Below are 13,216 nucleotides of genomic sequence, written 5' to 3'. Positions count from 1 at the left end.
ACTTATTGTGGTATTTTCTATCTACTTCCTGAAATAAATGTAAAATATAAAAAATGAGTAGAATTTAACAATTAATTCATATTGGATCAAGTAATAGAGAAAATTAATAATAAAATAAATAATAAAATTACACTTATCGATCAACAAGGTCCAAATCCCAAACAAAATCAGGAGCAGCCGCCCCTTCTGCCATTGCCTGAAGATTACTCCACTTTGTTTCTTCTCCAGTACTGCATGAGAAGGGAACATCTTTAAAATAATTGAAAGCATGGCTTCCTTTGCTCTGATTTCGGCCTCTGTAACTCGACCTTCACCATTCTTTTCACAGGACTTGATTCGTCTCCTTTGGCCACGGTAGGCATCTTCCGATGATTTCCTCCAGCCTTGTGGGCAACACTGACACATTCATCTAGTTCGGCTTCAGGAGAGAGAGGATTCGCCATTGATATGTTCGCAGCTTCTTTATTGTGTTTTACGCTTTGAAATTTTTTGCTGGTGAGTCAAAAACTTAAAAGGAACCTACAGTACTAGACAATAATCGATCTTGGGCCAATATATATAATGAGAGATAATGTTTTAGTCAGTTTAGCACTCAGAAGCAAGCATGACTTTTTTTTAATTTAATTTTCACTGTACTGATATAAGAGTGTAGGCTTTATGAAGAAGTATTATAGAAGTCGATGTGTAATTTCGTGCCAATATTTATGATGGAATGCTAATTGAGAATGGGTTGGAACTTTGCGAAAATACTGCTGTTTTGAATTCATTTTAGGCCTTTCAACTATACTAAATATGGACAGAGTAGCCATCGACTTATGATACTGAATTATGAAATTATTAATGAAACTAGCAACCATGAACTAAATGAAGTTCAAAGAATATGGCTAAACTTAAAAGCTGAATTAAGCAACAGTTCCATAGGTGATCTTCCCAGTGATGGGCATGATGGCCAGTTAGAAATTCACATGGCACTAAAAGAAGCATTGAAGAATTACGTTAGTATGAAAAATTTTTCATAATCAAAGTTATTTTAGAAAACATAAACTCCTTATTTGTTACCATAACAAATTTCAGGATGCCCAGGGCATGACATGGCCAGTATGAGCATATCTGGGAACTTAATGTATAACTCTAACCACTAACAGAATAATGAACTAGTGCTTATTCATAAGTGGATCGACATCCGAAACAGATCTAGAGCTATCACCTTCAGTTGTCCATGTATAATTGTTATCAGAAAACACGACAGATTCTCCCTCATTGTGGCTTGGACTTTGAAAATTTTCTGGAGTAGTTGACTGCACTGATGATAGTTTCATGCTTTCCAATCCAATGGCAACTTCCTTCATAGTTGGCCTTTTCTTCCCATTTAAGTTTAAGCATCGTTGTGCAAGTTTAGCAACTGCTGTGATCTCCTGTTCATTCCCTTGATTTATGAGCTCAGGATCAAGAATATTTCTGAGAGAATCCTGTTCCATGGATATCAGGAACCTTGTTGCCAAACTCAAGTTACAATCTTCATCTGTTGCTGCTGAGGATATTGGCTTTTGTCTTGTCAAAAGCTCAGCAAGGACCACCCCAAAGCTGTAAACATCACTTTTCTCTGTAAATTGGCTTGACTGGAAATATTCTGGATCCAAATAGCCAAAAGTCCCTTTAACTACAGTAGTTAAGTGAGTTTTGTCAATTGTCACAGACCTTGAAGTTCCAAAGTCTGATACTTTTGCTATGTATTTTTCATCCAAAAGTATATTGCTGGATTTGATATCTCTGTGGTAGATTGGAATTGAAACTGCTGAGTGTAGATACGCCAATGCTCCTGCTACCTCGATGGCTATTCTTAGTCTCAAATTCCAAGTCAAGGGAAGCTCCTCATTATTTCCATTATGTATGAGGGTAAAGAGGGTTCCATTAGGGATAAATTCATAAACTAGTAGTGGGACTTCTGTCTCCAGACAACAACCTAGAAGCTTTACCACATTCCTATGATTGATTTGTGAAAGCAAGACAACCTCGTTGATGAATTGCCCCAATTGGTTTTCATCAACCTTTTTTGACTTCTTGATTGCTACAATTCTGCCATCCGTTAGCATCCCTTTGTAAACTGTACCTTGACCTCCTTGACCTAGTATGCGATTTTCATTGAATCCATCACTGGCCTTGTTCAATTCTTTAGCAGAGAATAGCATTGTTTTCTCAACCCCACCTTCATCAGCAGATAACTGGTGTTGCAACAAAAGACCTCCATTTCGTTTAAAAAATTTCTCTTGGCGCTTTTTGTTGCGTCTCTTTTTCACTACTTTGTACAAGGTATAAGTAGCTATCATGAGAAATAGTACGCCAACACCCGCAAAAGTACCTGTACAAATCCAATATTGCAATGATTGCAAATTTTTAGAGTCGAGACTGTTGTTGTACAAGCACGGTGCATATTACAGTTAACATACACTGAAAGATTGATTTCAAACGAGTTGCCAGTTGAAGTTCTTGTGGGTGGTGGCTTTGGCCGGGAGATAAAGTAAATGACACCTGTGCATTTTTGGTCTGAGAAAGAGGAAAAAGGTTTACATGCCTAAGTTTTCTACGTATTAATGTGCCTTTCCTATGTGTGGCTGTAGTTCTTTATGTCCTCGGTAAAATTCTTTGCAAGTTGCTGGTTGGATGTTTGTGGAATTGGAAGGCTATTTGGAGGCTGGTCGGTATTACATTGAAGTGGTAATTATTTGAAGAATAGTATTACAGGAAGTGAATGGCGATTTGCAAAATATAGGAGAAGTACCTAGAAGCAAATCGTAGAGTAGTCAATGTCGTTTGACCTTGTGTTTTGTAGGTAATCAATCTAAACAAGTTTCAATTTAATAAAATCGACATAGATGAAGGGCACCTTCTACAGAATGTATAGAGAATGGCTAGAACTCAAAGAAGTTGAAGCTGAATCATCGCAGCGTCAGAGCTTTTGGTGAAACAATTGAGACTAAAACAAGAAGCAATGGGACCTCCAGCAGCAAATATTATTAAATTTAAATCATAACTGATCAGCTACTTCCTAAACGGATGATAGCCAGGAACTCGACAGGAAGAATCATCAAAGCTTGGACATTACAGGAACAGAGAAACAAGATTAATTATATTTCATCTGTATATATATTAACTGATCTGTACCACCACCAAGCTGTTCAAGCCAACAGGGAACTGGGTGACAGTTAGTGAAATTGTTGATTACATTTCTTAACAAGATTTAAGCTTGAGTTTGTTCCTGAGTTTATTGTTTCGGCAATAATAGAATGTTTCTCTATATGTGATGCTTTTAACTGATAGCCAATAATGTGAGAAAATGTCTACCCTAGATTTTTTATTTTATTTTATTTTTTGGGGAGAAAACCTCTACCCTAGAATTTTTCTTTTCCTTTTTCACTTTAATAGAGACTTCAAACCATACAATAAGAGAGCGAAAAAAGAAAAGATTTGAATTAGAATTAAAAAGATAACGGCACTTGATTAATGTGGCTAATCATCGAATTGGTCTTGTGCTTCAGACTCTTAACTCTCTTTGATTTGCACTTGTGATGGGTATGGCAAATGTTGACTTTGGTTTCGCTGAATTCGAGGTCAAAAGTAAACCTGATTAAGAGGTGGTCGAGCTTTGGGTTGACATTGACTCAGCTAGGTAGTTTTGGCTCAGTCTGCTCTAGTCCTTCTCAGGTTGCTCCCATTAATGATTAATCCCTATCTTATGTAATTCACCAAAAACATGAAGATACAATGTGTGGTTTGTGATAATAGGTACTACCCATTTTCCATGCCACCAAAACATACTGATTTATTATTTAAGATATAAATTGAAACAATATATAGGCAATGCTTGTGTCGATCGTATGTGTATGTGTGTTTATAAACAAAATGCAAATTAAGCTGATCTGAGAACGGTAATTTGCTTTTTGACCAAGCTTGGTCTTTGTGCCTATCTGTATAATACTTGGGAACTTCGGTAACAAAAAGAACAAACTATTACCTGCCACAAGTGCTTGATAACTTTTCTTAGGTTTAGGGATGCAACTTCCACTCCCTCTTCCATCATCTTTCTTAAGGTACCCCTTCGGGCAAGAGCAATTGTAGCCTCCTTCGACGTTTATGCAAAGTTCTCCGAATTTGCAATCATTGGTCTCTTCTTTTTGACATTCATCAATATCTGCATAATGTTACCCCCAGAAAAAATCATGTTGGATCTATCACGGATTTGTTTTCCTTCTTCTTTTAATATTTTCTTTAAAAAGTAAAGCTCATTTTTCAAAAGTACATCGGACCATGTTTGTTTGGATTGAAAGTTCATTGGAAAATTTTTTTTTGTATTATTTAGTATAATTTTTTTTAATATGATGTACATGATATAAAAAGTTGGTTAGAGAATTTGTTTTGTGAACAATATTTTTTTTTCCAAATAACCCTAACCAAATTCTTTTTTCCATGGCACAAAGTAAAAAAGTAAAAGGGTTATCTTAATTTTATAAAAAGGAAAAAAATCAAATAATCTTTTTTAATGTGTGCAAATATTGATGTAATTTTCCCGGGAAAAAGTAGGTGGTGTGTGTGTGTGTTTGTGGTTGTTGGGTGGGTGGGTGGGTGGTAGTGGTTTTGGGGGGGGGGGGGATGTAAAGGTTAACTAACTCAGAAGTAAAATGGACAATGAATGATGCGCCAAAATGATTGTCCAAAGTGAAGTAGCAATCATGATATGCTCCAAAAAAAAAATGGTAGCAATGAAGTGCGTACCTCGGCAACCAATATTTGGCAAGTAAGGATTACCTTCATAACCCTCATTGCAGAAACAACGGTATCCCTTGTAATTGCCTGATCCATTTACGCAATAGGTATTATGCTGACAAGCATAAGTAGACGAGTCCTTTCTTGCTGTTTCACACGTCTGGGTTTCATCTCCAATCCCCCAATCAAGTACCACAGGAAGTTTGTCTACCCCCCGTAAATTGGTAAGGTTGTCGAAAGTAAAGTTGAACTTACCTTCTTCAACCACAAAGGCAAAGCTACAAGGACTGAACTCTTTAACATATCTATGATTGTAATAACTTTCCGCTTTCAACTCGAAATTTGTCATTCCTTGCGGGATTGATGTCTGGCAGCATCCACGGCCGGACGAGGAACCATTAACCACGGCAGACGGGTTGAAACACATGGTGATGCACCCGATAGTTTGATCTACAGTAGTCCCCTTGACAGAGTGGAAGCTTTGGAGAAAACCATAGGTGTCGCAGCCAACTGCTGTGAATTTGTTAACGGTACTATTGATTGTGAATTCGGGAAATCGGAAAGAGGGTTCATCATCAGATTCCGGATGATCAGGACATTTGCGAGCTACAAACTTGAGAATGTTCAATTGACCTTCAAGGGATATTTTTGTGACGTTAACGTTTGAGTCTTGTAGAAATAATTTGGGAGGATTATAAGAATGGTTACAAGTGACTGAAAAGTTGGACTCCAGATAACAATCTTCTGTCATGCCAAATGGGTACGGGATCGTTATATTTCCGCAGGTATCACTGCAGCCATGCTTCGCTATGCGTAAAGGAGGGTATGATGCCGCCGGGGTGATAGCTGGCTTTAAGGACACCATCAATATGAAAAGTATAACCTGACCAAATTTCATAGCTGGGGAAGCTTTGGACTGGGATGGCTGCTTAGTTTTGGGATAATGAGGTTTTAACTTGTATGTGGTGTTCTTTGGAGGAGGCCATGTTTTAATTTATAGAAATATCAATCCACTCTAGCTTTGGAGGCCAAACAAGTCTTCATATAGGCCGTTCTAGTGCATGGAATGCTTTTTTTTCTTCTTTTGGATGACAATATGATATGTTAAAAAACCTAAAAACCAATAATTGACAGCAAGGAATTATAATTTGTACAAAACTCTTATCTAAATTTCATTAAGAATCTCACTGACAAAATTATTATTATTTATCAATTAAAAAGGGAAAGGAAAGCAAATTCATGAGTAATTAGACTACAACAAGAAAAAAATAACTATGAAACAACCAAAAAAATTATTAGGTAAAAGAAAAATTAAACGCGGAAAGCCTTTGAAGGGGTCGGAATTTAGGAACGGTTTCCTCCTTCCTGGAAAAAATTCTTGTGGAACGTAGTAGTTGCAATTATAATCAATATTATTCATCAAACACAATTCGATGGGAAGAAATAATACATAAAGTTCGGATGAAATTGCTGAGTCTTATGGGCCACACATAATCATCCAGTTTTTCCAAGATGCGATGGTTTCCAGGAGTAGCAGAAAGTTCGAATGACCACAAAGATATGACCACGACTTTGTCTTTCCAGTGGAATCTTTGGCCTTGTAATATGGAATTGAATCGTCTCTTAGTACTGTACAACCTCGCAGCTGGTTAAAAGTCTTTAAGTCTTTGCAACAAAGTCTGGACACGAAAATGCATCTTTTTGGTTACCCTCGTACTACTCTGCATCCATTGCCATCACTATATAGATAGTCAAATTGATATGGTGGCCACTTCCCAATGTTTTACACGACGCGGACTAAATTAATAAAGGCCCAGGGCAAGAGGAAACCCGTAATAGAAAAATATTTTCACAGTTCAAGACTTTCTGCTTGATTACTCTGGGCTAGTATTTTGGATGGATGCAGCATACCCCCTAGCACAATGTTTTGCTACGGTGCTCCTGAGAATATGATATTATGAAACGTCTCAATTCATTGCCACGAATCGCCACCTTCCCTGCATCCCGCTGCCCATCTTCCTCGTACCAGTAGTTCTATTTTTTGTCCCCTGCCCGTCCTTTGCCTCCCGTAACTAGCCCCAGCATCTACCCTCTTATTTTTCTTCTACTTCAAAAGTTCGCAATTTCCTCATCTTTTCCCTCCAGACGTCCTTCACTGGGTTGGGCACTATCTCTTGCAATTGGGTTTTTTTTTTTTTTGTTCTCAATTTCCACTACTCATTCAATATAAATCAGTTTTAATTTAGTTAAGAGCTTTCTGGATATTTTTAATAGCTTTCAATAAATAAACTTCAAGGAGAAAGCTGTCATATCAGTACAGTGGGAATGGAGGTTTAGGCTAATAGTGAGAAGGTGCAGCATCCAACAGGTTGCTGGTGCTTTTTATTCTCCTTATCTCAATAGTACCACTTTTTATTTGTTTAATCAGTCATGTAAAAATAATTATCATTATCTGCTGAAGTGGTGCCCTCAAGTTGAGGTCTCTGTAGTTAGGTTCAGTTGATTAATTCTTATAACTTCCAGTGTAAACTCATATGGTTTTGATTTAATCGTGATTTTTACGCCAACTCAGTCGAATGTTATGCTTAGACCAAATTTATACCATTTTACACTAAATATTGTAAGAGTTACATAACCCAGCAGAACTGAACTACAATTCAACTTGAGAGGCCTTGGATCAAATAATCTACTCACACACAATCAAAATTAATTGCGAGAAAACTGCTGAAAATTCAACTCCATTTGACATTTCTAGGAGGAGCTCGTAATAATAAATGAAGAAGTGCACCAGAACTGGAAAGTCGAAAATTGCAGCTCCAGAACACCCTATCATTCATCTCCCACCAGCAATTGGTACCATCATATGCTCCATTATGCTATGACTCTCAGTATGTATGCAGTTAGAATCACCACCGTCGACATGTGCATTTGTTGATTGCATACCAAGCAAGGAGGCCTCAGTGTCGGTGAAATCAATCTTAGAAACTTGAATTGGAGATTGCTTTGCTCTTATTTCCAATACCTCAAGTTCTCTTGCTATATTCTTCATAGACGGTCTATCTTCACCTTTTACACTCAAGCAAGATTTAACAATCATTGCAACTTCTTTCAAAAGCTCAATACTTACATCGCACATAATGTTGCGATCAAGAACCTGGATCAAGTGACCACTTTTCAGTGAAGAAATGAAATAATTCGCAAGAAACTTCTCTTCCTCCACTCTATCCAATGATAATGCCTTCTTACTTGTCAGTAGCTCTATAAGAACTACCCCAAAGCTGTAAACATCACTTTTCTCTGTCAACAAACCTGTTAGCATGTACTCGGGGTCCAAGTAGCCAAATGTTCCTTGCACCATTGTAGATACTTGATTTTCATCTAAAGGAGCCAATTTTGATATTCCAAAGTCTGTGACTTTTGCAGTGTAGTTTTGATCTAGAAGTATGTTTGCCGATTTGATATCTCTATGGATAATCGGTGGTGAAGCTACTGAGTGCAAATATGAGAGAACTCCGGCAATTTCTGATGCTATTCTTAATCGGATATTCCAAGAAAGATGATGTGATTTTGTTGTGCTGCTTAAATGCTCGGAGAGAGTACCATTGTCGATGAACTCATAAACAAGTAATGGCACTTCCGTCTCTAAGCAACATCCTAGAAGTTTAACGACATTTCTACTATTAACTTGGGAAAGCATAATCACCTCATTAATAAATTGATCAAGTTGATTTTCGTTAACTTCTCTGGACCTCTTAATGGCAACAGTACAAGAATTATGGTCTACTAAGATTCCTTTGAAAACTGTGCCGTATCCTCCACGACCAATAATTCGAGTTTCCTCGAAATTATTGGTTGCCTTTCGTAGTTCTTCAAGAGTGAAAATTCTAGCAACATTTGTGTTTCTTCCTTCTTGAGCCAGTCGTTGCTGTAGCATTAATCCACCATTTTTCCGGAAAAACTCCTCCTTCAATCTGTTTTCCCTTCTTTTCCTCAATTCCAAACACAAATAAAAGCAGCAGAAAAGTAGAATTGCTGTGCCTATGCCAACACCTGTTGACAAATTTGACTGAAAAATTAGCAAATGATGAGATCTATCGGATACTTTGCAGCTAAAGACTCTAATTTTGCAAGTGATTATCAACTTTCATGTTCTCTCACTACCTGGTAAAGAAAAGAATTAGGTTTCTTTCTCTCTTATACTATGATTAGTTGCCATCTTAAACCAAATGGAACGGGTTTCAAGAAATCTTCATTTTATCTTAATTTAATACTCTCATGATACAGCACATATTTATCACACCACTTAAGAGATGGTTCAATCCATAGTGATAAATTCTCCTTTGCTTCTCCAATCATTTCAAAGTGTAGACTAACCTGAAACAATCATAGACCAATTTATATGGTCAGGACTGCAGCCATCTCCACCTCTCCCATCACCATGATACCCTTTGAGACAAGGACATGTGTAGTTGCCCAATGTGTTGTGACAAACACTATTCTTCGTACAATTGTAAAGAGTTGGATCTTGGCATTCATTAATATCTGTAGAATTCAATAAAAAATAGAAAGCAGAAGCATAATTTGAAATGTGAATTGAAACACACATATACATACTGGTTTATTAGACGAGTTTAACAAAATTTTCGCACATGCCTTGGCAACCATCAGGAAGATATGGGTTGCCTTCGTATCCTTGATTGCAAGAACAACGGTATCCCAACCCCTTGAAAGGTTCGTAACAGTGACTGTTTTTACCAGAGCATGCATAAGAGGTCGTGTTTCTTTGGGCAACGTCACATGACACCTCCTCAATGGTCCAATCGGCCACGACGGGAAGACTTAAATCATCGCTTAAGTTGGTGAGGCTATCTGCAGAAAAATTGAAAGCCTTCTCTTCGACCACAAAAGCGTAGCTGCAAGGATTGAAACCCCACACCTTGGTGTGGTTATTAACACTGGCCAAGCTCACATTAATATTCCATGCCCCTGGTGGGATATCTGTCTGGCAGCAACCGATGCCGGAACAAGAGCCATCAATTACATCTTCCTTATAATCACAGAAAGAGACACATCCAGTTGTGTAGCTCCGGTTTTGACCAAAACCATAAACTATAGCCACGGCATCACAGCCAACGGCAATAAATTTATTAGCTGTACTGCTGAAGGTAAAACGGTCGGATAATTCTATCCATGGTGACTTCTTGTTCAATAAACTTCCGTTTTTATTATAGCAATCAGATGCTATATCCTGCATAAGGTGCACCTGACCTTCCAGAGATATTTCTGTGACATTGATTGTACTGTTATGCAGAACTGGTTGAGGGACAGAGGTTGAAGAGTTGGTGCAGTTGATAAAGAATTGTTCGTTAAGGTAACAACCTTCTGTAATACCGAATGGAAATGGAATGCTTACATTTCCACAATGATCTTGGCAGCCGGGCATCGCTATAGAAAATGTTGGGGATGTCAAAGTTGAAGCGGAAGACAGCATCAAGGCAATTACCAAATGCAAGAGCATCGGTAAAATCAAACGATTGAAGCCCATTGGAATTGTTTTTCAAAGAAGCAAGTTTCCTTATACGGAAGAGAGTTGCAATTGTTAATTGTGCACTTCTAAGGACTTTAAACTTACGATAGGGAAGACTTAGTTAGTAAACCCACAGAAGGCCTACGCATTTTACGATTGAAGCTTCTTCTGTAGACCCCAAATAGGGACGTTTTATAGGCATTCCAAGTAAAGGGAAGACTTAGCCAGTAAACGCACAAAAGGCCTACGCATTTTACCATTGAAACTTCTTCTGTAGACCCCAAATAGGACGGTTAACTTCAAATGAATGCAGTCAAGATATAAAGGAGCATTTGTTCACACTAGTCTCTGTCGACGATGGGGTCCACGTCTTCACGGGGTTGCTTATGCTAACGACATAAAGACTCAGTAAGGGAAGACATTCAAGTCCACCCTACTCTTTCCATTTATTTACGTGAAAAACAATAAGGGAACCGATAAATTTTTTCCACTTGATATGAGAAAAAAAATCATAAATGTGTTTTTGGATGTAATGTATGTCATGAAAGTAATTACGATATATGCATCGGCCGATGAGGTTTTAGTCTGCTTAGAGTGTATTTGATAAAATTGAAATTTGAAAACTAAAATATTAAATTTAAAATCTGAAGGCGAAATTCATTAAATTATTAAATTGTTAAATATCATATTTGATGCATTTGAGTGTATATCATATTAACTGATATGTGGTTAGTTTATTAATTATTTTTTAGAGTAAATTTTGTCTAGAATATTTGGTTCCACTCAATTAATTCAAAAGTTCTAATTTTTGTTATCAAATGCATTTGAATATGTTATGTTGAATCTAGTTATCAAACGGAGGCCTAAGATTGAGATTCCAAGATTTAGAGGGCTTGGGTTCAAATCTCTCCTCTCTTCCCCCGCTTTTTAAATTTCATTCCTCTTCTACTAGAAAAAAATTTTAAAAATAAAAAAAATATATGCTTAGAATGGAAGGATTAAAGAGTTGTTACAATTGACTGAAAATCTCGACTCAAGATAACAATCTTCTGTCATGCCAAATGGGCATGGGATCTTTACTTTTCCAGAGGTATCAATGCAGCTTCCAACCCCACTCCCCCTTAAGCAAAAGATTCCCTACAGGTTTTTGTATGTATATAATTTCACAAATTTCTTTATTTTATTTCCATTTTTGCGGTTAATTAATTAGTCATGTGTCATCACATAAGTTAATATTCTTATTGTCTAAAGTCAGGTGCTTTTTTATTCTCTTTTTTTAATTCAATCTAGTGAACATGTGACTGCAAATAACATGATTTCGTTAGTAATTAGGGAAAATCCGTCAATTACACTAAATTTGCTTCAATTGGAAATATTAGGAACCATATTTATTTTTGCTGAAAGTTAGGAACCAAAATTACACTGGTGCCAAACATTGGAGAGGACTAGATTCACAAAAGTACGAAACACTAGGGACTAAAACTTTATTTTTTTTCCTTTTCCTATCAGTATGAAATAACCCTAAGTTGGTTCACCACATCTTAATTAGTTGATGCAATCGTGAATAAACTAGTGTTCTTGGACATTCTAGTCTCATAAAGACTGCTAACCTTGTGCATAAATGTTGCCTGCACATGCATTAGCTGAGGGCATGTGAAGCACTCTAAATACTTAGGATGGTTGACATGCAATTGAACACAGTTGTCAAGATTTCAATTGGATTTTAGTTATCTCTATGGGCATTATTGAGAATAATTAGATAGACTGTAGAAAGAATGAAAGGAAGAGATAGAAGCAAGAAGCAAGAAGCAAGAATAATAGGGAATGAAGAAAGGAAGAAGAAGATGAAAGAAAGAAACAGAGATGGAAGAATATTCAATGCAAAAGGATTGGGGCATTCATTCACTCCGTTGCTGATTACAACTTCCTCATACAATGGCTATTTATAGGCTAGTATACTCTCTTCCATTAGTAGGATCTAACTAACTGCTATAACAAGAAACCTAACCAATTGATACAACTGAAATTGAACTATTGGCTAATACATGATTGCTACTGTATCCTCTGATGAAAATTGATTCTTTTTGCTAACACAAGAAATGAAGAACTGTTTGTTGGTCTATGATTTCGAGCATGATTTGCGTATGGTGTTTACTGTAGAAGTTGTCACAGTAGCCTCGGACGTCTTCAAGGGGTTGCTCATGTGAGAACCCGTAAAACCCTAATTATTTTCCTAGGGTTTATTTCCCCTTAATTGCATGTTTTCTGCATTTTCTGGCTTAGAAATATTTTCTTAGTGGATTTTATGAGCAATTATAGTTTTAAGATGATTTTTCTAGCATTGGTGAATTTTTAGAAAATTAAGAATATATATTGGATGTGGGACCCACTAGTGCGAAAAGTTCGAAAAAATTCGGCCAATAAGGTTAAGTTTCGGATACTGTGTAAAATTTATCGGGTGTTAAGAGATAAGTAGTGTGTGTGAAATGATTGATGTGAGAGAGGAAAGAAAGATAAGAATGCATTTATGAAGGTGACAAGTGTCACCTTCTTATTGGATGCCTTTTAAGAATTACTATTCACAATTTTGACTTTTTTGACCAAAGGTTAAATATCCAAAAATTGCACAAAATTCACCATTTTTCTCCTCCTTATGGCCGGCCCTCTCTAAGCAAGAAGAAAGACAAAACTCTTCAACATTCTAGCAAACTTCTAGCTCAAATCAACTAAACCACTTGCTTAACTTAGTTTTCACTCCATAAAATTCTTCCTTCTAGTGCTAGTAAGTTGTTTGGTGAACTTTGTTTGAAGGACTAAGGTGCACAACATCTTCCTCTCTCTTGGTTTTTGGTAAGTGAAGCTTGAAACATCCTACTACACCTAATGATGCTTATGTTGTGCTTATTAGTGATAAGAGTGCTGAAATTT

At 36.9% G+C, this 13,216-nt stretch overlaps 3 protein-coding genes across 3 annotated transcripts; all 3 read right to left on the bottom strand.

The window, feature by feature from the left end:
• Window positions 1–991: 991 nt before the first annotated feature.
• LOC140015635 (wall-associated receptor kinase-like 9) lies at window positions 992–2,281 on the bottom strand. The gene has a single exon (XM_072068358.1). It carries the CDS (start codon window positions 2,187–2,189, stop codon window positions 1,155–1,157), a length of 1,035 nt encoding a protein of 344 aa, XP_071924459.1. The 5' UTR covers window positions 2,190–2,281; the 3' UTR covers window positions 992–1,154.
• A 754-nt stretch (window positions 2,282–3,035) lies between these two features.
• On the bottom strand, window positions 3,036–5,626 carry LOC140015808 (wall-associated receptor kinase 2-like). Its single transcript, XM_072068629.1, has 3 exons — window positions 4,771–5,626; window positions 4,013–4,189; window positions 3,036–3,091 (listed from the first exon to the last, which is right to left on the bottom strand). The coding sequence occupies exons 1-3, from the start codon at window positions 5,624–5,626 to the stop codon at window positions 3,036–3,038; spliced, it is 1,089 nt and encodes a 362-aa protein (XP_071924730.1).
• A 1,712-nt stretch (window positions 5,627–7,338) lies between these two features.
• LOC140015636 (wall-associated receptor kinase 5-like) lies at window positions 7,339–10,422 on the bottom strand. The gene is made up of 3 exons (XM_072068359.1): window positions 9,415–10,422; window positions 9,172–9,303; window positions 7,339–8,862 (listed from the first exon to the last, which is right to left on the bottom strand). The coding sequence occupies exons 1-3, from the start codon at window positions 10,304–10,306 to the stop codon at window positions 7,595–7,597; spliced, it is 2,292 nt and encodes a 763-aa protein (XP_071924460.1). The 5' UTR covers window positions 10,307–10,422; the 3' UTR covers window positions 7,339–7,594.
• Between the last annotated feature and the right edge of the window lie 2,794 nt (window positions 10,423–13,216).

This window comes from Coffea arabica, chromosome 10c (assembly GCF_036785885.1).
Source record: "Coffea arabica cultivar ET-39 chromosome 10c, Coffea Arabica ET-39 HiFi, whole genome shotgun sequence".
Lineage (NCBI taxonomy): Eukaryota > Viridiplantae > Streptophyta > Magnoliopsida > Gentianales > Rubiaceae > Coffea > Coffea arabica.
This window is presented reverse-complemented; position numbering and strand designations above follow the sequence as displayed.

Bases quoted from the DNA above. Each gene is read 5' to 3' on its own strand.
- LOC140015808 (XM_072068629.1), bottom strand. From the start codon at position 5,626: ATGGTGTCCTTAAAGCCAGCTATCACCCCGGCGGCATCATACCCTCCT. The intron at 4,190-4,770 runs GTACGCACTTCA...AACATTATGCAG, and splicing joins GCCAAATATTGGTTGCCGAG to ATATTGATGAATGTCAAAAA. The intron at 3,092-4,012 runs GTAATAGTTTGT...GTAATGTCCAAG, and splicing joins TTATCAAGCACTTGTGGCAG to CTTTGATGATTCTTCCTGTC.
- LOC140015636 (XM_072068359.1), bottom strand. From the start codon at position 10,306: ATGGGCTTCAATCGTTTGATTTTACCGATGCTCTTGCATTTGGTAATT. The intron at 9,304-9,414 runs GCATGTGCGAAA...TGAATTCTACAG, and splicing joins TCTTCCTGATGGTTGCCAAG to ATATTAATGAATGCCAAGAT. The intron at 8,863-9,171 runs GTCCTGACCATA...TTAGCTGCAAAG, and splicing joins GAGAGGTGGAGATGGCTGCA to TATCCGATAGATCTCATCAT.
- LOC140015635 (XM_072068358.1), bottom strand. From the start codon at position 2,189: ATGCTATTCTCTGCTAAAGAATTGAACAAGGCCAGTGATGGATTCAAT.